The 23,290-nt window shown below is 38.9% G+C and overlaps 1 protein-coding gene across 1 annotated transcript in view; it reads right to left on the reverse strand.

Moving 5' to 3' along the window:
* Positions 1-23,290, reverse strand: part of HHIPL1 (HHIP like 1) — a 101,490-nt gene that overhangs the window by 61,445 nt on the left and 16,755 nt on the right. The window contains exons 2-4 of the mRNA XM_072630265.1: positions 9,414-10,060; positions 6,201-6,344; positions 3,008-3,336 (exon numbers count right to left, since the gene is read on the reverse strand). Coding sequence (XP_072486366.1) covers positions 3,008-3,336; positions 6,201-6,344; positions 9,414-10,060 — 1,120 coding nt within the window. The remainder of the gene's footprint in view (positions 1-3,007; positions 3,337-6,200; positions 6,345-9,413; positions 10,061-23,290) is intronic.

Raw genomic sequence — 23,290 nt, forward strand, 5'->3', positions numbered from 1 at the left:
AAATGAATAAAATAGAATGCAAAGAATCACAAAGAAACCCAGTAATATTGAAAAACAATGATCACAGTATTTCTTTTAAAAAAAATATACCAAATCCAGGTTAAGAACTCCTAGTTTAGAGAATTTTCAATTGAGCATTGCCCTAACAAGGAGGACATGACATCACATTTGGGGGGGGGGTCAGGGTTGTAGATGGGCAGGAGAGGGAGAGACTGGCATCTAGAATCAGGAAGGCAGCAACTACTACCTATAACTCTAACAAGGACCTCTCTTCCACTCTGAGGTTGCTTGTAGGTAGGAGAAAAAGAAAGGTGAAAGAAAGAAAGAGAGGAAAAGGAAGGATGGATGGAAAGAAGGAATGTTAGAAGAAAGGAAGGAAGGAAAGAAGGAAGGAAGGAAGGAAGGAAGGAAGGAAGGAAGGAAGGAAGGAAGGAAGGAAGGAAGGAAGGAAGGAAGGAAGGGAAAAAAACAGGGCTTCTGGGTTTATGTTCCTAAACTGGCCTTTACACTATGACTATAGAGCTGTTACAAGAGAGTCACAAGAGATCTTTTTGGGGCAGAGTGTTCTTGCTTTGGAAAGTCTAATTTTCTGAGTAATTTTCTCTGTGTGTCTGTGTCTATGTCCTCCTGTGATGCATATATCCTTCCCTGGGAATGTCTTACACAGCAGCTTGTCTTAAAAAAAAAAAATCAGTGTATAAGGCCTTGGACCCAGAGGATACCTATGGCCAAGAATGATTGTGTAGCACAAGGTTAATGAAATTTGCATATCTGTCAATCTTTTCTTAGTCCCCTTCCTATCCCTGAAGTTTATGTAAAGGTCATAGGACCTTTGCATTCAGAGGTAAAGGGGTCCAGATCTCAGAGATGACTCAAGGAAAACCTGAGTTAGCAATATCCAAAACCCTCTGAAGTCCACTCTGCCATAATGAATTCAACTCATGGCCCAAACACATAGTCTTTCATCCCAAAATATCAAAAGCCAAAACGAACTGTGCATCATGGGGTAAAAATGAGTTTAGTACAAGTTCTCCCTAGATCCCCTGGCTACTCTGCTTACTCTTCTGCCTGAATTTGGTTCCTCTGCCCAACTGCTCAGTAGCATCTTTGTGGTTCAGAAAGTTAAGCAAGAGGAAGCACCCCTGAGTTCTACTCAGAAGTGGCAGTTCTTGTGTTTTTAAGAGAAATTTTAGAAAAGAAAACTTACAAAACATAGAAAAATTTCCAAACCCAAGTCCTCTCAAGGATTTTTCTGCCAAAAAAAAGTCCAAGAGAAAAAAAAAAGGAGAAATAGCGCTCACATGACTGAATTCCATATGGGAAACAGAATGAAAACAAGGGTTGGGAATTAACAATATTAGCCTCTTGTAACCACTGTCTGTTGTGCTCTCTATTACTTCTTTCTACAACTAGTAGCTAGTTCACTATAACCTGCCACCCTTGAATAAGGGAAGTAGGGGTAGAAAGAAGGGATTTGTTCTCTATCAAACCACAATTGCTAGGAAAGCTCCCAGTACCCAGTGAGGTCAGGAGTATCGTGTTTTGTTCTGGGTACCACATTTTTGAAAGAAGAATGACAAATTGGAGAAGATCTAGAGAAAGACAACTGGGATGGTGAGATTAGAAATCATGACATATAAGAATCCTTTGAAGTAACTGGGAATGATTTACCTAGAGATGAAAAGACTTTGGGAGCATATAATAGCTCTTTTCAATTGCAGTGATTATACAAGACTCTTTAAAACTAAAAGAAACTATCTAGGTAAGCAGGGTTTCTTTACACATTAGAGGTATCAGAGACACTATCTATTGGCAGCACTCCCAAACACACCCAGTCAGATCAAGATAAACTTGAGAAATATTTAACAAAATAAATAAAAATACAATAGAACATGGATTGATGTTAATACATGACTTTCTAAGCCAATGTGCAGTCAGAAAAGGTCCTTACGTACGTTTTAGTGACCTCCTCCATTTGAGTTTGATACCTCTGCTTTACACTACCTATATCAAATTGTATTCTAAAATGTATCAAAGACTCTTAATGGAACCTCACTAGTTGGGGCAAGATGAGCACAACAAAAGAATTATTCTATGGCAGTTCAGATGAAGATCTGGGGATATTTAACCCGTAGATGAGAAGACTTGAGGGACATTTGATTTTTGTATTTAAGTATTTCACAGCCTCACTCAGTGCCAGAACTAGAGGGGACTTTAGAGATCATTTGGTCCAGTCTTCTCCTTTTTACAGATGAGGAAGATAAGGTCAAAAACGTGAAGTGACTTCTTAAGAGTCATAAACATGAAGACGGGATTCAAACTTAGGTCTTCTGACTCCAAATCCAGTGATCTTTCAATTGTACCCAAATAAAATAAAGAGTAGATTTATTTTGCTAGGCCTCTATGGGCACAACCAGGACCAATGGGTAGAACCTAGAGAGAATCTAATTTAAGCTTAAAATAAGGAACAATTTAACAACCAGAACTATATAACCTTGGAGCATGCTGCATTGGAAGGTAGTGACATCCCCATTACCAGAAGACAATAATAAGAGACTATATGACTAGAAGAGATCACAGAATTTTAAAGCCAGAAGGAACTTAGGGAAATTGGAAAAGAGAGAGGAATGTGGTATAGTGGTTGAAGAGCTAACCTCAAAGCCAAAAAGACCTGGGTTCCAGTCCTACCTCTGACACATAATGACTTTGTGACCTTGAGTAAGTCACAACCTCCCAGTGTTCTCTAGGCTGCTAAGTTTTGCAGATTCAGTACTGACTCAGACTGATAGAGAGCCTCTTTACCTAGGAGTTCCCTACACCAGTAAAATCACAGGTCTATTCCCTATCCCTACTATAGAGATCAATATTTTGTTTAGAAAGTTAGACTACTAGATGATCTCTGAGGTCTCTTCCCACTTTGAGATGAGTCTATGAACCATCCCATCCAAGGTACAGGGAACTAGAGGTAGGAAGAGGGCAAAGGATGGAGTTGGCGTAAACAAATTACCTAGTGAAGAATTGGCACACAGTTTTTTGTCATAGCACTCAAAGCCTTCCCTGGCCCTCCATCCATAGTTCTTCCCCTTCTCTATGATGTCAACCTCTTCAAATTTGTTCTGGCCAACATCTCCACAGAAAAGCCTCCCCTGCCCTTCCTTGGTGATGGGGTCGCCTCGGTCAAAGGAGCAGCGCCACATGTTCCGAACGCCATAGGCATAGACTTCTGGTCGGGCTGATGGGTCACCAACAAAAGGGTTATCAGGAGGGATTCTATACAGGGGCCCTCGGTCATTGTGATTCACGTCGATCCGCAATACTTTGCCAAGTAAGGCTGACCTGGATACAATCAGAGGAGAGAAGACAGAACTCAACAAAACAGGGAAGCACTTTTTTGAGGGGAGGAAAGGGGTAATAGACCTGTGATTTCATGAGTATAAGGAACCATCACAGAGATCTGCTTGGTACACTGATTTGCTGAAAGTCAAGGTCACAGGCAGGATTTGAGGCCAGTTCTTCCTAACTTACACTGTCTCTCTTATATGTATCTGTCTTTAGTGTTTATGAAGCTGTCTCCTGACCGCCACTTATGAATTCATAAGTTCATGTAATTCATTCAACAAGTATTAGTTATTGTCTACTATTTGCCAGGCACTGGGAGACCCTGGGAAAACAAGATAAAATGAACCAGTCCCTGTCCTCAAGGAGCTTATATTCTATTGGGGAGAAGCAATATGTACATAGTTTTAGATAATTAAGATCCATGTCAACTCATCTGGTCTAAAATCTCTATTTTATAGATCAGGAAACAGAGGTCCATCTGGGTAAAAGGACTTGCTCAACGTCATACATGTAGTGAGTGGCACATACAAACTGGATTCAAACAAATACACATACACCAACCACAAAGACTCAAAACCTGTCATTCAATTCAACTGAACAAACATTTATTTGTTCCAGATCACCAATTAAATGCAAGATCCTACTATATTTTTTCTTGGTATAGTTTTTTAAAATCTAATATTCATTTTTTAAAATCTAATATTCATTTTTTAAAATCTAATATTCATTTTTTAAAATTTCAAGTTCAAATTCTCTCTCTCCCTCCAGTTCCAGCCTAACCCATTGAGAAGTTAAGCCATATGATACCCATTATAGATGCAAAACATATTTCCATATTAGACTCATGAGATCCTACAATGTTTGAACTGAGGGGGCAGATGTCAAGAAAAATGACATGTGGTCTCTGCATCCCTAAAATTTATGGCTAAGAGTGTGACAGAACACAAGCACAAATAATTATAGTGCAAAATCTAATGTGAAAGTACATTAAGAGAGATGTGAGTGCTTTATTAGTTCAGAGGAAGGAGGAATAATTTCTGGTCATCAAAATCAAGGAAGACTGCAGAGAAGAAGCAGTTGTTCAGCAGACCTGGAAAAAATAGACAAGATTCCAACTGGCAAAAATGGAAGTGGGGAGGGGAAGGCATTTTAATTAACAGGAACAGATGAAGAAAACAGTTGTCATTGCTGAGTCATATCCGACTCTTCCTGACCCATTTGGAGTTCTCTTGGCAATGATACTGGAGCTGTTTGCCATTTCCTTCTCCAGCTCATTTTACAGATAAAGAACTAAGGCAAACATAGTTAAGTGACCTTCCCAGGGCCATATAGCTAGTAAGTGTCTAAGACCATATTTGAGATCAGGAAAATGAATCTTGTGATTCCAAACCCAGTGCTTTATGCATTACACCACCTACCTACTGAGGAAAAGAGGAGAGGCAGGAAATAGTGAAGCATGTGAAGGTGATAATGTGCTCAATAGCTTGTCAGGAACACAAGACATATAAAGGGGCCCAGTGGAAGATGGTGAAACAGAATTGAGAGAGCATCAGATCAAGGATACCTGAGTCCTAACTGAGAGTTTGCCATTTACTAGCTGGGTGACCTTGGTCAAGTCATTTTTACCTCTCTGGATTTCATTTTCCTCATCTGTTAAACAGGAAAAACATAACTGCACTGGCTTTTTCATAGGATTGTTGTTAGAATCAAAAAAGATAACCCACATTCAAAAGTACTCAATAAACCATGGAATCCGCTCATCCCTTGGCCATGATTTATTAGTATTATCATTATGCAGCTGGAGAAGGAGACTGAAACTAAATTGAGAAAGAACTTGCCTCAAACACCAGCCTGAGGAAATTGAATAATCAATTTCCAAAATTTTGGGTGGATGAAGAGGGCACAAGAGATCTTTTGTAGTTTACCTGGAACTGAATTCAGATTTTGCTGTAGATAATTTCAGAGGCTGTTTGTTATATACTGCCCTCAACATAACATTCAGTACATTTAAATAGTGAGATGTTCCTCGTATAATGTGGACATTAGAAGTACAAAGCTAATTTTTTTTTTAAATAAAGTTCTGCCCTGTCCCCTATGAGTCTTTACATTTCTATTTCCTGAAATTTGCCTTAAAAGTCTTTCAAAAAATTAGCGGGTTCAGAAGGTCCTTGCATTATACTATATATACTTACATATGAAAGCAAAAATCACTAATTATGATAGATTTAATTATTGTAATTAGCAATATACTCTGTTTTTATTTTGCCTTCTCAGAAAGATTTCCATCATCTCACCAAGGGAATCAAGCCAGCTGCCTTGAAAATCCAGAGTAAGGACTCTGGCTTTATGCTAACGAGATGCTAATTTTGTGTTTATATTTACTAGGTTTATATGGGCCACCTGTTTACTAAACCAAAAGAAATTGATAAATAGAGTCAACTCTCAATTATCCAGGCCAAAGAATAGCACTCCAGAGCAGATGACCTATAACCAGAGGTCCTTGATAGCCAGGGATGGCCCTCTGGCTCCTCTCCTTGAAGGGGCTTCTACACTGAACTCAGATTTTCAGCAAACTATCTTCATTGGGTACTATCTAAAGTTAAGAATGTTTGTGCCCAGAGAGAAACACTCTCAACACTGCTTCTTCTTGATGTATATTAACTAACATCACTCTCACAGTCAATTAGAAGGGAGGGAGAAAAGCAGACCTAATGTCCTACACTTCAAACCAGGACCTTGAGAAAGAGCCCATCCCCTCCTTCCCACCCCTCCAGCAGGGCCACACTTGTACTATCCTAACAAGGTGTCCTGGTTCACTGGCACCAAACTCTTTCTTTCCTGCAAGAAAAAGAAGTTCTTACTTGTTTTGTGAGTTTCCAAACTTCCCAAATGGATCTCCTGCCATTCCTCCATCCCCAGTGAAGATGTAAAGATACCCGTCATCTCCAAAGAGTAGTTGTCCACCATTGTGGTTAGATGCTGGTTCTTCTATTTCCAAAATTATCCTAATTTAAGAAAAAAAGTCCCTCAAATCAGAATGTCACATTTGCATAGGATCACTGAATGAAATAGCTGAGAGGACCCTATCACTCTAAAGTCTCTTCCAACCCTGATATTCTAAAAATACAGACTACGAGAGCTAGAAGAGGCCTTTGCGTCTCAGACTTAGCATGTCAAAGCAGGAAGGAATCACAGAGATCTTCTAAATCCAATCTATTCCTTTTACAAAGGTACTGAGGCCCAGAGAGGAGAAATGATTTCGCTAGCCTTACTTATTTCATTCAACTCATTGATTTTACTCAGCTCAATCCTAGTTCAACTCAACTGTCTGAACACCTCCTCCCCAGAAGCCTTGACCACTTGACTCCCTCCTGGGCTCTAGTCTCCTAATTGCTGAGTCCCTGGCCAGGGCTGCCATTCATTGCACACTTCAATCTCAGCTCAACTCATCTTCTGAATTGCTCTACCTCCTTACTTAGCATTTGCCCCGGCATGAATCCACTTGACCCCTTCCTATCCCACCTATCCTACCTGGGTTTTCCAGCTTCCCTTTGTGTTTCGTCTTCTCCTTATTAAAATGTTAGAGTACCAAGAGTAATAACCATCTTGTTTTCCAGTATGCGTCTCCCCAGCACTTAGCACAATGCCTGACATATGGTAAGTGTTTGAAAAACTGTGCTATCTACTAGACTACTAATTATTCCCCAATCTCACCCTGCTTTCCTCTTATGGATTCAGGCTGGTACCCATGCCATGAAAACTTTCAAGGCTCAAGTCAAGTGGCAACCCTTCCTCAAACTCTTCCTTTTCTGATGCTAAAAGTGATGTTTTCCTCCTCCTATTTATTATGGCACTTGACCTGGATCTCTACTTTGCCCATATTACATTCTATCTTGGATCATAATACCTCATCAGGTAGCTAGTATGAGTATTACCTCCATTTTACAAATATGGAAACAGAAGCTTGAGAGGTTAATTGATGTGTTCAGGCACATAGCTAGTAAATAACTGAAAGCAGAATTTGAATCCATGTCTCTTCACTTCAAGTCCACCAGGCTACACAAACTCAGGAAAGCAGCCAGAGAGATCTGGCTATTGAGGGAGAAGGGTGGAATCCAAGATGGCCTCATGGATGAGGCAGCTCTAAGCTGGACCATCTCAGGCTGTGGATTTCCTTTAACACACCCCAGAAATCTCTTCATCCTAAAGCCTCACTCCAGCTCTGATATTCACATATTGGAAGAGCCCTCTGCCCCTATGACATCCCCCTCCAATTAAATGGCTCCTTCTAGAATTTCCATTTAAAGATGGTACCCAGGCCAACCATATCTCAGTCATCTTCAGTATAAACTATGGATTTTCTGTAACAATCCCCCTTCCCCAGGTGCTTGTGTCCTCTCTTAGCCTTTTTCAGTTTCCTTTTATGTGTTATCTTCCCTCGTTAGAAGGTTATCTCCTGGAGGGCAGATATCTCTTTCTCCTCATATCTGTAGTCCCAGTGCTTTGCACCCTGCCTGACCCACAGTGAGTGATTAATAAATGCTTGTTGACTGACTGGCTGAGCCTTAAAGGATGGACAGAAATAGAGAAGATTTTCTAGGCATGGGAAGACAATCTGTGTCTTGACGAAATTTATGAAATTTAAAGGGGATGGCCCAGATGCAAATGATCAGAGTGGATTTACTTAAATGTAGAGAAAGACATTTTAAAGAAAAGAATAACTAGGTGGGGGAGGGGGAGGTAGCACAATTAAGTTAAAAACTGAGAGTTCCTGAGAAGAGACTTAACAGAAAATATTTTATATCATTTTACTCTCACTTTATACACTGTTCTACAAACTTGGTATTCCTATTTTCCAGCCTCCAACAGATTAGAAGTTTCCAGTTAAAAATGAAGCAGAATGGTTACTGAAGATAAGAACATTGACAAGAGTAGAAAAAAAACAACAGCAGACACTGAGGGGGAAATCTGAAAATTGTTTACAGCACAGCGGGAAGATTGAATGAGAAGAACTATGATTTAGTGGAAAGAACGCTGAATTTATAGACCAGTATTTAAGTGTCTGAAGCCAGATTTGAACTCAGAAGATGAGTCTTCCTGACTCCAGGCCCAGCATTTGATCCACTGCACCATCTAGCTGCCCCTTATAACTCAATAGGTAAGTTAATGACCCTCCCTTCATAACCCGGACCTTTCCTACCTTGCCAATCTTCTTACACCTCATTCCCCTCCACACACTCTCTGACCCCATGGCATTGGCCTCCTCACATATGACAGAGATACCATCTCCCAAATCTAAGCATTTTCACTGGCTGTCCCGCATGCCTGGAACTCTCTCTTCATCTCTGCCTCTGCCTAGAGTCCCACCTCCTTTAAGGAGACTTTCCCAGTCTTCCAGTATCTTAGTGCTTTCTCTCTGAAATTATCTCCAATTTAGCCTGTATGGATCTTGTTTAATCTTAGTTGTTTGCATGTTACCTCCCCATTAGACTATGAGCTCCTTGAGAACAGGGCTTGTTTCTGTTTTTGCCTTTCTTTGTATTGCTAGCACTTAGTGTTTCGAGGTACTTAATAAATATTTGTTGATTTAGTAAATATTTGCTCTTGACTCTGTAGGCCTCAGTTTCCTCATCTGTGAAATAAGAGGTTAGATCAATCAATTAATCAGTAAGCATTTACAAAGCTCTTATTATGCCCCAGGAACTATGCCAAAAGATGGGAATAAAAAGAATGAGGTAGATTAAAATGATCTCTCGGTCCCGTCTGGTACTACATCATATGATCCTATGGTCTCTAGGGTCACTTTGAGTCGTAACGTTCTATAATTCTGAACATTGTTTAAGATGTCAAAGGAGTCTGTGATACATTTGAGAAAGATTTCCATCTCAAATGTTCAATTTTTTTTTTAAGTTTTGCTTCTCAATAGGGCAAACTGCTACTGTCTAGAAAATCCAACTCAACCAAATCAGTCATTCCCGGAGGACTTCAGACAACCAAGGTTCTATTACACCTTTTTATTTGTTTTCCTCCCTCCCCTAGGAATTCAGTGTTAAGTTCTCCCCAAAAAGCACTACCTTTCAGATCTGTGGTCCACAGTATTCATGTCATCAGGGGAAATCTTGAACTCACTGATGCGGATCATCTCCTCGTAACTGACTTCCACAGAGTAGTACACATAGACTTTCCCAGTATATTTAAACTGAGGGTGGAAGACAATGCCAAGAAAGCCCCTCTCATCACCTTCCCAGGGAGAGGTGAGCACAGCCTCACTGACATTCAGAAATGGCTTCTCCAACCTTGAACGGTTGGGGAGGTAAGTCCAGACCAGCCCCACCTGCTCAGCCACAAAGAATCGGTGGGTGCCATCATTGGCATGCACCATGGCCACGGGGTTCCGGAGTCTGTTGGCCACTTCCACCAGGCAGAGCTCCAGGCAGCCTTCTGTGTCAGCCCTCACCTGCCCCAGGTTCACATTCAGATTCTCGTTGACCAATAGCCGAGGGAAACAGTAGTCAGCATCATCAAGTGATAAGTAGCGGCAAAACTTGGCCCGGTTAGTCTCCAAGGCCCATAACTCTGGGTCCGGGGAGAGATGACGGAATATGGTCCTGCATCTGTGCCATACATCTATACAGTAGTCCTTACAGAGCCCAGGCACTGTCCGGATGGGTGTGGATGGGTCCTCTGCATCAAACAGGTGTGCAGCATATGGAGAGCATTCCTATAGACACAGAGAGAAACTGGTCTTCATTTTTACCCCAAAGCCCTAGTGGCCAACAACTCTTTCCATATGTAAAAGTAAAAAAGTTGTGTCCATTTCCCTCAAATGGCTCTTATAATGTCACTTCCTCTAAGAAGCCTTTCTGGACTACTCAGAAGAGAGAGAATAACTGCTAATAACACTCCAGCTAAATTAAGATAAAACAGGGATCGCCCTTATGATTTCACTTGTATAGTGATGATGAAGCTCTAGCAATCCAAGATGGAACCTTCTCTAGAAGAGGTACATGCAACTCTCTGTAAGAACTCTGGGAAGTTAAGTGACTTACCCAGGGTCACATAGTCAGTGTGTATTAGAGGCAGAATTTGAATCTGGCTTTTCCTGACACTAAGACCAATGGTCCATCCACTACATCACATCCTTCTCCACTAAAAGATATTCCCACAATATTTATTCACATTTCTATAGTGCTTTTAAGGTTTACAAAGTGATTTCCCCATAATAACTCTGTGGAATGAGTAATATAAGTATTAACATACCCATTTTATAGATTTAAATAAAGAAAAGTGATTTCATTTGTTAATCCATTCGTTCATTTATTCAACAAGCCTATTCATGCCATGCATTATGCTAAGTATCAAGGATATAAAAACAAAACCAGAAGTCCCTGCCTTCAAGGAGCTTATGTTCTGTCACAGAGAGCAAGTAGATGCCAGAGCCAAGATATTCAAACCTTGATTTTTGACTCCAAGTTCAGTTCCCTTTCTTCTATATCTGTGCTGTTCCCATGACCTTTCCATACTCTTCTCCTCATTAACATACTGATGGTTTAACCGATTTTTATTTTTGTATTCCCAATACCTTGCATAGTGCCTGGAACACAATAGGCAATTAATAAATGCTTATCAAATTGAATTGATAAAGAAGTAAAGTTGCCTGTTTTGCTTATAATACAAATGTCCTCTCCAATTATCATCTGTGTGTGGTCTAAATGCTAGGAAAAAAATGTGTGCAAACATACATATATAGAGGGAGGAAGGGGAAAAAGGAGGAGGAGGAAGGGGAGAGAAAGGAAATGGGAGGGGGAAAGAAAAGAAGGAAGAGGGAGGGGAGGAGGAAAGGGGAAAGGAGGGGAGGGGGGAGAGGGAGAGAGTCATGGCATGCTAGAACTGGAAGGAACCTCAAGATCATTCCTTCAGAGAACGTCAAAGTAAAAGGAAATCTAATAATCACCCAACCATGGAATGTTTGAGCTGGAAGGGATTTTAGAAATCACCTGGTCTAACCTCTTCATTTTATAAATGAGAAAACTGAGGCCCTGGTGGGGGGACATGACTTGCCTAAAGTCACAAAGCAAGTGAATCACATACCAGTTTATTTTCATAAGTTTGGTCAAAACAAAGAAGGAGGCGGGGGGTGGGGTGGAGAGGAGAAAGAAGGGGAGGAGGAGGAGAAAAAGAAAGAGAAGGAGAAGGAGGAGGAGGAGAAAAAGAATTTATGTAGTGTTTCTACTATGTGCTAAAAACTTTTAAAATATTATCTCAGTTGATCCTCAAAAACAGCCCTGGAGGTAGATGCTACAAATGAAGTTACTACAGAGGTATTAATGTCCTTATTATATCCCAAACCAAACTAAAATCAGGCCAGTTACAACAATATGTATGTACAACAGTATGCTGTTCTAGAACAGTGTCAGCAACAAGTGTTTAAATGCTTACTATATACCAAGTACTATGCCAATGTTTTGAAAGACATATGCATATCCTGTGTCCAATAATCCAAAAATCCAAACTAATTACTGACTTTTTACTTAAAAATCTAAAAGAAACTGATGCGACCAAAACTTTGAAAATAAATAGCATGTGCAAGAAACATCCCTGAAAATTCCCTAGAATTCTTTGTCCAGAGTCAGAATGTCCTCTTCATTCAATACACTTCCCCTCAGTCACCTCTGGTGCTGTGAGGGATAGGAAGATCTACAAGGCACTGCTCCTGTCTTCACCATCTCCTAAGTATGAAGAGGTACATACATATAAGTGCCAAAGGGTAGATAAAAATTAATACTAAGTTCCTCTTTGCCTCCAGGATACAAGACAAAATCCTTAGTCAATCATTTAAAGACCTACATAATCTGGCTTACTTCTTTTTGCAGTATTATTTCATATTATTTCCCTTCACATATATACTCTCTTTTATCAGTCAAATTTCCCCATCTGGTCTTATGTACCACTAAAGTTACTGCCTCTGTGATTTTGCAAGGAATGGTCACCCATTTCTGATTTGTACTATCATGCTTCTGTGTTGGTATTCCCAGCATTTAGTATAGTGTCTCTCACATAGTAGGGGCCTTAAAAATGTTGACCTTACAATTACACTTTTTAAAAAAATGACTAAAGGGTTCATAACCATTATGATTCAGAGATGTCATTGCTAGGTATAAATTCCAAAGACATTATAGCCAATAAATATCAAAACATATACCAAAATATTCTTAGCAACACTTAATTGTGATGGCAAAGTACTTCGTTCATTAGTTGTTATCTTTCATTCTTAAAGAGGACCAAAATGACATCACTATGTTGGGGTCAAGGTGCAGTGTGTCCGACTGTGGCTGATCAGACCAATACAAGCTCTGAAGGCTCTTCCTCAGGTTGAGCACAGATAGTCCACATGAACATCTGGAGTATAGAAGTGTCTAAGTTTGTGCACCTCACATTTCCTTTGAGCTACTACAACTCTGTTTTGCTCATAGAGTACAGTGCCTTCTTTGATGGGGGTCCCATGTTGGTGTTTTCCATGTCTCACAATCAATTCCAAAGTTCTTCAGTGAGACCTTGAGAGTGTCCTTGTATCACTTCTTCTCACCTCCATGTAAGTACTTGCTTTATAGGAGTTCTCCACAAAATAGACTTTTAGACAAAGATATTTTTGGCATTCAAATAATGTGGTCAGCCCATCAGAACTGCACTCTCTGCAGTAGAGTTTGAGTGCTTGGTAGTTCAGCTCAAGAAAAAGATCTCAGTGTCCAGTACCTTATCTTGCCAGGTGATTTTCACAATCTTCCTAAGACAATTCAAATGGAAGTGGTTCAGTTTCCTGGCATGGCACTAGTAGACTGTCCATGTTTCACAGGCATTCAACAATGAAGTCAGCGCAATGGCTCTGCAGACTTTCAGTTTGGTAGGCAGTCTCATACTTCTCTCCCACACTTTCCTTTAGAGCCTCCCAAACACAAATGTGCACATCAACCTCATCATCTATGTGGATATCTCCTGAAAGAATACTGCCAAAGTAAGTGAACTTATCCATAGTATTCAAAATTTCTCCATTTGCTGTAACTGATGGTTCCATATATAGATGGTGTGGTACTGGCTGGTGGAGCATGTGTGTTTTCTTCGTGTTAATTGTTAGGCCAAAATAGGCCACAAGCAGCAGAGAATCGATCCATACCTTTTTGCATCTCAGTCGCAGAGGCTGTATCAGTGCACAATCATCTGCAAACAAAAAGTCACACACCAACTATCCCTCCACTCTAGTCTTGGTCTGTACGTTTTCAAGTTAAATAATTTACCATCAGTGGTAGCTGATCTTGATGCTGTTTTCGTCCTCATTGAAAGCATCTGACAACATTGCTGAATACATCACACTAAAAAGTGTGGGAGCAAGTACACATTGCTGCTTCACTTCGCTGGTGACAGAGAAAGCATGAGAGCATTAGCGAGAACCCATGCAAGCATGCTATCATGAAACTGACAAACGATACTGACGAATTTCTCCAGGTAACCAAATTTTGTCATAATTGCCCATAAGCCCTCATAACTGACAGTATCAAAGGCTTTGGGCAGATCGACAAACATTGTGTACAGACCTTTGTTCTGTTGTTGGCATTTCTCCTGGAGTTGTGGAACAGCAAACACCTTTTTTGACTCTTCCTCAGCTCTTTCTGAAGTCACACTGGCTCTCAGGTAGATGACCATCTTTCAGATGAAGGATCAGGCTAGTAAGGAGGACTCTGGCAAGAATCTTGAAAGCAATCACTAAGAGAGAGAGAGATCCCTCTGTGATTGTCACAGGACAAACTATTTCCCTTTCCTTTATAGAGATGGACAATGGAGGAATCCTTGAATAAAAACTTTTAGGAAAAGTACTAGGAGGAAAGTAAGTTCCCATTGACTCAAGAATGGCTAGATAAATCATGGTACATGAATATGATGTGATAGTATTACTATACCATAAAAAACAACAAGTATAAAGAATTCAAAAAAGAATCAGAAGAGTTACATAAACTGATTCAGAGTGCAATAAGACTAGGAAAACTAGATATCTATAAAGATACATAGAAATAGATAGAGAGAAAAATATAATATATGTGTATTTAAATATATGGCTATTATATATAAATATCAAGATATAATGTTCTTTATGTATGTTGTGTGTATTTATATATATATATATACACAAATATTTTATATACAGTTTTTAGGGTTTGTGTTTCCATTTCTATAGTTGTGCATGTAATGACAATAAATATCATACACACGTGTAATGTATACATAGACATTACATATAACTATAGATAGAATATAAGACTATATATACACATAATGCATATATATGTGTACATATATATACTATATATATATATACATGACAACAATGTAAATAGAAAGAATGTTTTCAAAAACTTATTGCTGTGTAATTACAATGACCAAGCTCGGCTCTGGAGAAGATCCAAGTAAATAACACCCATCCCTTTTTGCAGTGGTAGAGAGTTGTGGATATGGAATATTACACATACTGTCAGAGACAGTGTATTAATTGGTTTTTGAGGAATGCTTTTTTCCTCTTTTTAAAAAATGTTTGTTATAAGAGGTGGCTTATTAGATAAGAGAGGAGCAGAAATGTTTTAGAAATAAAGATGATATGAAAACACAGAATATCAATAAAAATAAGGTTAAAAACAAAATAGTTTGTTAAACGAATATTTGCCATGCTTTGATAGGGAAAAGTTCAGAGATCTCTAGCTTTTGATTTTGTTCTTTCAAGATGAATTTATTAAACAACTGAGTTTTCAAAACAGAAAATGCAGTAAAGCATTCTGGTACATTAGAATTAATAATAATAGCATTTATGCTATATAACTCATTAGATCCTTATCACATCCCTGTAAGGTAAATGTTATTATTATCCCCATTTTACAAATGAGAAAACTGAGGCTGAGAAAAGTTAAGTGACTAACTCAGGCTCACACAATTAGCAAGTGTTTGAAGGAGGATTCAAAGTCAGTCTTCCTGTCTCCAACTCCAGCACTCTATCCACCTTTTTACCCCTCTTTAATTTGGACTTAAGAAGGTCTGGGTTCAAATTTCTGGTCTGGGTGATCTTGGGCAAGTCACTTAAACTTCTCAGCCTCAATTTCTACGTTTATAGAACAAGAAGAATGGACTAAATAAGGTTTCTTCTATTTCTAAGTCCTATAATTCTACTCTTTTGTTTCTAAAAAAAAAAAAAAAGTATACTTGGTTTCTTCTCAGGGATGCTTCCCACAATCCACTGAGGAAACTCAGCAATTTTAGTTACCTGACCGGCTCACCAGCCTTTTCCTCAGTGTTGCTCCTCAAGTAACATACATAGTGACTAGCGTCATTACAGAGAAGCTAAAAGGGCTCTCTCTACCCCAGTTCCTTTCCAGTTCTGCTAAGTTGAGTCCCCACTATGAGTTGACAGCTACCCAGATTAACAATCAAGGGATATAAGGAAGTCAGGTGGCTTAATGAATAAAGTGCTAGACTTGGAGTCAGCAGGACCTTTGATTCTTGCCTCAAATACTTACTAGCGATGTAACTCTGGGCAAGTCAGCCTCGATTTGTTCATCTGTAAAATGGGGGAAATAATAGTACCTACCTCACCAAGGTGTTGTGAGGATCAAATGGGACCAGATACAGAAAACATTTTACAAATCTTAAATGTTAGGTATTATTGCCATATAAATGTTAGCTATTTATACTATTATTTTTGTTACTGGAATTTGGGGCCCTCTGTAGTTATCCTGATCCATATCTGGTCATTGGACCCAGATGGCTCCAGAGGAGAAAGTGAGGCTGGTGACTTTGCACAACCCTGCCTCACTGAAATCCAATTCACTTTCAAGTCATGGCATTACCTCCCTGATGTCATTGGTTCTCTTAGAGAACAAAGGACAGGCAACAACAATTATTGGAATTAAAAGGAATTTCAGACCAATTAGATGAGTGTTTAGATGGAAGAACCCCAGAAACAAGAGAAAAATCATTCAAAAGACAGATGTATTTTTAAAGTGTTGTTGTTCAGTTGTTTTTCAATAGTGTCAGACTCTTCATGATCCCATTTGGGGTTTTCTTGGCAAAGATACTGCCATTTCCTTCTCCAGGTCATTTTACAAATGAGAAAATTGAGGCAAATGGGTTAAGTGACTTGCCCAGGGTCACACAGCTAGTTAGTGTCTGAGGTCAGATTTGAACTCAAGAAGACTCATCTTCCTGACTCAAGGAATGGCACTCTATCTAGGGTTACACAGTTGCATTTTAAGTGTTAGGATTCTGTTGTCTTTTGCTGGTTACTTGACTGTTACAATGGTCCTGGGACTTGACTTAAGAGCCTAACCCCATCCCTTGGGACCAGGGAGAAGGGGAGGTTCTCTAGAGTAGTGCCAATAGAAGGCAACGTAGGACCTGCCAAAGCTCCATAGCATTTGTATTCCAACAGGTGGCAGCACAGAGTAGCTTAGCAGAGGGCCCCCATCTCTTTTGAGGGATGTTAGGAGGCTCTGTAAAGTCAAAGATAGGGGTTGCCCTGGCTATACATGTTTCATCTTCTAGAATAACAACCCATTTCCTACATTTATGTCCCTTTGCATGTGTTCTCAAGCCAGACATATTCTCTGCATGTATGCCCTTCGATATGGTATAGGAGGGAGGATGTTGAACCTGAAGTCACCAGAACTGAATTAAATTCCCAGGCAACAAGTGGGCAATTCATTTCAACTTTGCAAGCTTCTGTTTCCTCATCGGTAAAATGAGGGGGCTGAACATGATCACCTCTTAGACCCTTTCTAGTGGCTCTAGGGCAGACCTGCACAACATACCATCACCCAAAGACAAAGTCAATAACTGCCAATGAAGTGCCTACTGTATGCTAGGCACTTTGGCACTTAAATGTCAAAGCTGGAGCTTTGATCCCATCTTCCCTGGTCACCCAAGTTTCCTGGGCACGTATTTCCTCTTCACCACTAGTAGTGGGGTCACCTGTAGAAAAGTATGCAGGGAAGCTTTTCAGTTGCTTATTTTGTCATGCTATTTACCTTTTGCCTTGAATGAATGTTTTCTCTCTTTACTAAAAGAAACATAAGGGAAGGGGCTCTTAAACTGTGGTTTTGCATGGATGCTGGTTCCTAAGTTACTTTAAAAATGAGGTACCTTTTGGGAGACCCAGAAATGTGGGAAGGAGAGGGGACAGAGGGAAAAGGAAGAGCGGGTAGAGCTGAGAAATTCCATGTTCCAAGGTGGAATTTGTTGATGAAACATGGACTAAAATCACTCCACGGCTTTTGACAACCACAACATTGTGGAACAAGAATCAGAAAACGTGGGTTCCAATACTTACTAGCCATCTGACTATTGGAAAGTCAGCCCTGAACCTCTCTGACCCTCAGTATCCTTGTTTATAAAATTAGAGTAATAAAAGTAAGAAATTGATTTCCTCCCCTATCCCCCAACAATCACCTTGGATACCTCATGAAACTGTTAGGATAAACATTTTTCTAATAAAAATTAAATTTTTTAAAAAAGAATCCATTTAAATGAGTAGGGAAGGAATTATCAAGAGAGGGAGAGAATTAGGAATTGAAAATTAAAATAAAATTTAAAAAGAGTAAAGAGAAGCTATGTGATATTATAGAAAGAATATTGTACTTCAGATTGGAAGATTTAGGTTCAAATCCCATTTTGGCCTCTTATAAGCTCATAAAACTGAGAAAATCACTTTATCTGTCATGGCCTCAGTTTCCTTTTACATAAAAGAGGAGGTGTATTTTAAGATTCCAATCCAGCTCTACCACTCTCTGAGGGTTCTAAATTGTAAGATCCACAAGACTCATGGACCACACTACTTTGAAAATCTATTTGTTCCCTACTTCCTAGCACTAAGTTCTACAAACAGGTGGTGTTTGATAAACGTTCAGAAGAGTATCCAAATTTAAAACTGAAAGGACCTTCGAGATCATCAAAACACTCATTTCACAGAGGATGAATCTTGGCCAGCCCACATGGTCACACAAGCAGAATGAAGCAGAACTGGGATTGAAATCATGTCTTCTGCTGAAAACAATTCTTTCCCCTATGATGTGCTGATGCTCAGGGAATGTTGACAGCGATATATCCAGGGGTGTGCTTGGGCCAGCTCCCAGTCGATGGTTAAATTTTCATTGCGAGCATTTATACCTCAGAAATCAGCAAATGCTATAAACCAGGGCCTGATTTAGGTGCTGATTGCTTAGACTTAAGAAAGAGACAGGAAAATGTTAATAATGCAGATGAAGCTTAAAAGTATGTTGTCCAGATTTTTCTTTTGTAAGCCAATTGTTAAACACGTTACCAGAACACCCTGAATTTATCTCATTGTACCTTCTCTTATTATCTTTTCAATAAAACATCATGTACAACAGCAGAATCAGCCTGGTTTGAGAAAGTTTGCACATGTCAATTTTCTGAATTTGAAAATGAATTAAAAAAAAAAGACAGGACAAAGTGAGGGGAAAGGTATAAAGTTGTCACTTATAAGGATGGGAGAAGAAGAGTGAAGAGAATGGAAAATCAGCACCAATTTAGAGGCCTATTCCCAGCATTGCTCAGTTTAATAATAAAGAAAAGACATTCCCTAGGCATTTATTCATCCATGGGAAACTGGCCAATTGGCTCCAATGCACAAACAACAGACACAATACCCATGGTACACATTTTGAAAGTCAGATGTTAAGTACTCAACTTCATCAAATTTCTGCTCTATGGCATCAATGCCTGAAATGTTAGCCCATTGTAAAAGCTGCTTCTGAAAACACAAATATGCAGCCACACTTTCTCATCAAATGTGACTCAGAATAACAATTCTTCTTATGGTATAATACTGACGTTCACAAAAATTGGTGGCAGTTTAGTATTGCAAAAGAATAAAGAGTTAGATTTAGAGTCAGGGGACTAGAGTTTCAATCCTGGTTCTGCAACTTAAAACCTACAAACCTTACAACTTTAGGTAAATCACTTTATCTCTCTGGGCCTCAGTTTCCTCATCAGCAAAAATAGAAGTTCCCTTCTAGCTCTAAAATATACCTTTCTACAATATGCCAAAGAAAGAAAGAAATTTGTGTTGGGAGGTAGTGAGGTCCCCCTTAAAGGCTCTTTGAGCAAAAGTTGTATGACAATAGGAGGAGGTTCCAGTAAGGCAGAGAGGCTGGTCTAGATGGTGTCTGGGGTTCCTTCTAACCCTGAAATTCTGTGACCCTATGAACAGCATAGCATAGCTGCAAAAATAAACCAATATTAGCCTTCATTAATTAAAGGCATGTGTCTAGAACAGCTAGGTGGTACAATTGATAGAGTGCTGGACCTGGAGTCAGGAAAACTCCACTTCCTGAGTTCAAATCTGGCCTTAGACACTTCTAGCTATGTGACCCTAGGGAAGTCACTTAATGCTGTTTGCCTCAGTTAGTTCTTAATCTGTAAAATGAACTGGAGAAGGAAATGACAAACTACTCCAGTATCTTTGCCAAGAAAACCCCAAAACCCCATTTTCTTCACTCTTCTTCTCCCATCCTCACAAGTGACAGCTTTATATCTTTCCCCTCACTTTGTCCTGTTGTTTTTTTTTAAATTCATTTTCAAATTCAGAAAATTGGCATGTGCAAACTTTCTCAAACCAAGCTGATTCTGCCATCGTACGTGATGTTTTATTGAAAAGGTAATAAGAGAAGGTACAATGGGATAAATTCAGGGTGTTTTGGTAACGTGTTTAAAAATTGGCTTACAAAAGAAAAATCTGGACAACATACTTTTAAGCTTCATCTGCATTATTAACATTTTTCTGTCTCTTTCTTAAGTCTAAACAACTAAACAACCACTGGAAAAAGAGACTCTCTCTGTCTCCTATCCTAGTCAGACCTCACCACCACCACGTGGAATAGTATGTTCAACTCTAGGATATACTCTTTAAAGAAGATACTGAAAACTGGAAAACATTCAGAGGGAGAGTGGTCAGAATGTTGAGGGGATGTCACATGAGAATTGGCTGAAGGAAGTGGGAATGTCCAGTCTTGGAGAAGACTTAGCGAGGACATAATTGTTTTGAGATATGAAGGGTTATCCTAATGACAAGGAATTAAACTTTTCTGCTTAGTCTCAGAGGAAAGAACTAGGAATGATGGGTAGCAATTGCAAAAATGTAGATTTTGTTTTGAAAAGAAAACATTCTAATAATTAGAGTTATCCAAATGTTATCTCTTGTGAGTTGGCTCCCCTTCAGTGAAAGTCTTCAAGGGGAGGCTAAATGTCAGAGATGTTGGGGATTCCTGTTCAGGTCTGAGCTGGTTTGATGACAAATTACTCCCCCCACTCCATGCCTGCCACATTACCACATAGTAGGTCAATTGCTTTTCCCCATACATGGTGGTCCATCTCCTCCCTTCGCCTTTGTTATGTGCTGCCCCCTTTGCTGGAATGCTCTCCCTTTTTATCACTCTCTTTCTCCGAAATCCCTAGTTCCCTCTTGAGGTTCATCTCAAGTGTCACCTCCTTCAAGTGGCCTTTTCCCAGCTGTTAATACCCATCCCATGTATTACTTTGTCTTTATTACGTATGTATCTAATTTTACTCATCCATGTACATCTTACACATGAAAAGGTCAGAATATGGAGACTGTATCACTTCAGCTACAAACTACCCATTCCTTTTCTTCTTCCACAAAAATCCAATAAGATCCAGCAGGTAAAGATAGAAAAAAAAAGTTCCTTTCAAAGTAACTAAATAATGTGTAAAATATCTGATAGTCTACCTACCAACACAGACACAAGAATTATAAGAACACAATGAAAAAACACTTTAGAAATAAAAGAAGACAAATAATTGAGAGATGGGTATTGTTTATGGTTGGAGTGTGCTAACATAATAAAAATGATTGTATTTTCTAAATTACAGATATATTAACATACCAAACTACCAAAAGTTTCCTTTATAGAACTAAAAAAAAACTAGTAACAAAAATTCATCTAAAGGAACATAATATAGTCAATGGTAAAAAGAAAAATAATGAAAAAATTGAAAAAGAAGGGGTTCAGCAACACCATACCTCAACCTATACTACAAAGTAGAAATCATTAAAAAAAAATTAGTTCTGATTTAAAAAAAGAAAAGTTGAACAGATTAAGTAAACAAGACCAAGAAGAAAATTAATACAGAAGTATTCAATAAAATGGAAGACATCAGCACTAAGAGAAAGCACTCACTATTTGACAAAAACTGCTCAGTGAAAACTGGAAAGCAGTCTGGCAGAAATTACATTTATCTCACTATCTCACACCATTTAACACAAGAAGCTCCAAACGGATCCATGCTTACATATAAAAGATGATATTATAAATAAATTAGAGAAGCAAATAAAGAGATATCTTTCACAGCTATGTATATATAAGGAGATAGTTCTTGACTGAACAAGGGAGATAGTGACCAAAGATAAAAATGAAAATTGTGATTACATAACATTGGAAAGTTTTTGAAAAAACCCAACAATGCAATTTCTGGGGAAATTAGCTAACTTCTCAATTAGCTAACTGGGAAAAAATATCTCTGCCTCAAAATTCCTTTGATAAAGATCTGATATCTAAGATACATGCGGAAATGATACAAATATACAAACAAAAAGGCCAGTCCTCAGTAAATAGACTAATAGATTTCCAAGAAGAAAAAACACGAGATACAGCTGACTACACAAAAATTATCTTTAAATTACTACTAATAAGAAGACTACAAATTAAAATAACTCTGGCATTTTACCTCACAGCCATCGGCTTGGCAACAATGACAAAAATGACGATTGCTGGAAGATAGGCACATTAATTGCACCATTGGTGGGATCTGTAAATTGGTTCAACATTCTGGAAAGCAATTTGGAACACATTCAAATAGTCCCTAAGAAGTCTATATTCTTCGGCCCAACAATATCACTGCTAGGTACATACTTCAAGAGATCAAAGAGAGATCTGACTTAAAGACAATACCAAAATACACAAATATATCTAAAGTAAGACTTTTTGTAGGTGCAAAAAATAGAAAGTAAAGTAGGTACCCAACAACTGGAGAATGGCTAAACAAGTTACATAATGAATGTAATAGAATATTATTGCACTCTAAGAAATGAAGAAGTTGTATTCAGAGAAACCTGGGAAGACATATATGAACCGAAGGAGAGTTAAACGAGCAGAACTAGGAAAATAATGTATATAGTAGCTGACATAATGAAAAGAAGAACAACTCTGAAAGACTTAAGAACTCTGATCAATGTAATGAACAATCATGACTTCAAGAGATGATGATAAAACACGTTTCCCATCTCTTCGTAGAAAGGTAATGGATTAGAAGTGCAGGCTAAGGCATAAATTTGCACACATTGCCACTGGGTGAATTTGTTTTGCTTGATTATACTCGTTATGAGGGAGAGTTTGTATTTGAGAGAAGGAGGAAATAAGTCATGACGAGGAGTAGGTTGGTAGTGACATTTGATGCCAAAAAGAAGAAAAGAAAAAATGACTGTCCTCCCCAGCAATACCTCTACTAGGTCTGCATCCCAAAGTGATCATAAAAAAGGGAAAAGGACTCACATGTACAAAAATATTTATATCAGCTCTTTTTGTAGTGACCAAGAATTAGAAATTGAGGGGATGCCCATCCATTGGGCAATGACTGAACAAGTTGTGGTATATGTATGTAATGGAATACTACTGTTTCATAAGAAATGATGAGCAGGCAGATTTCAGAAAAACCTGGTAAGACTTACATGAACTGATGCTGAGTGAAGTGAGCAGAACCAGGAGAACATTATACACAGGAACAGCAACACTGTGTGATGAGCAGCTTTTATAGACGGAACTCTTCTTAGCAATACAAGGATCTAAGACAATTCCAAAAGACTGAAGATGGAAAATGTTAT

Source organism: Notamacropus eugenii, chromosome 1 (genome assembly GCF_028372415.1).
Source record: "Notamacropus eugenii isolate mMacEug1 chromosome 1, mMacEug1.pri_v2, whole genome shotgun sequence".
Taxonomy (NCBI): domain Eukaryota; kingdom Metazoa; phylum Chordata; class Mammalia; order Diprotodontia; family Macropodidae; genus Notamacropus; species Notamacropus eugenii.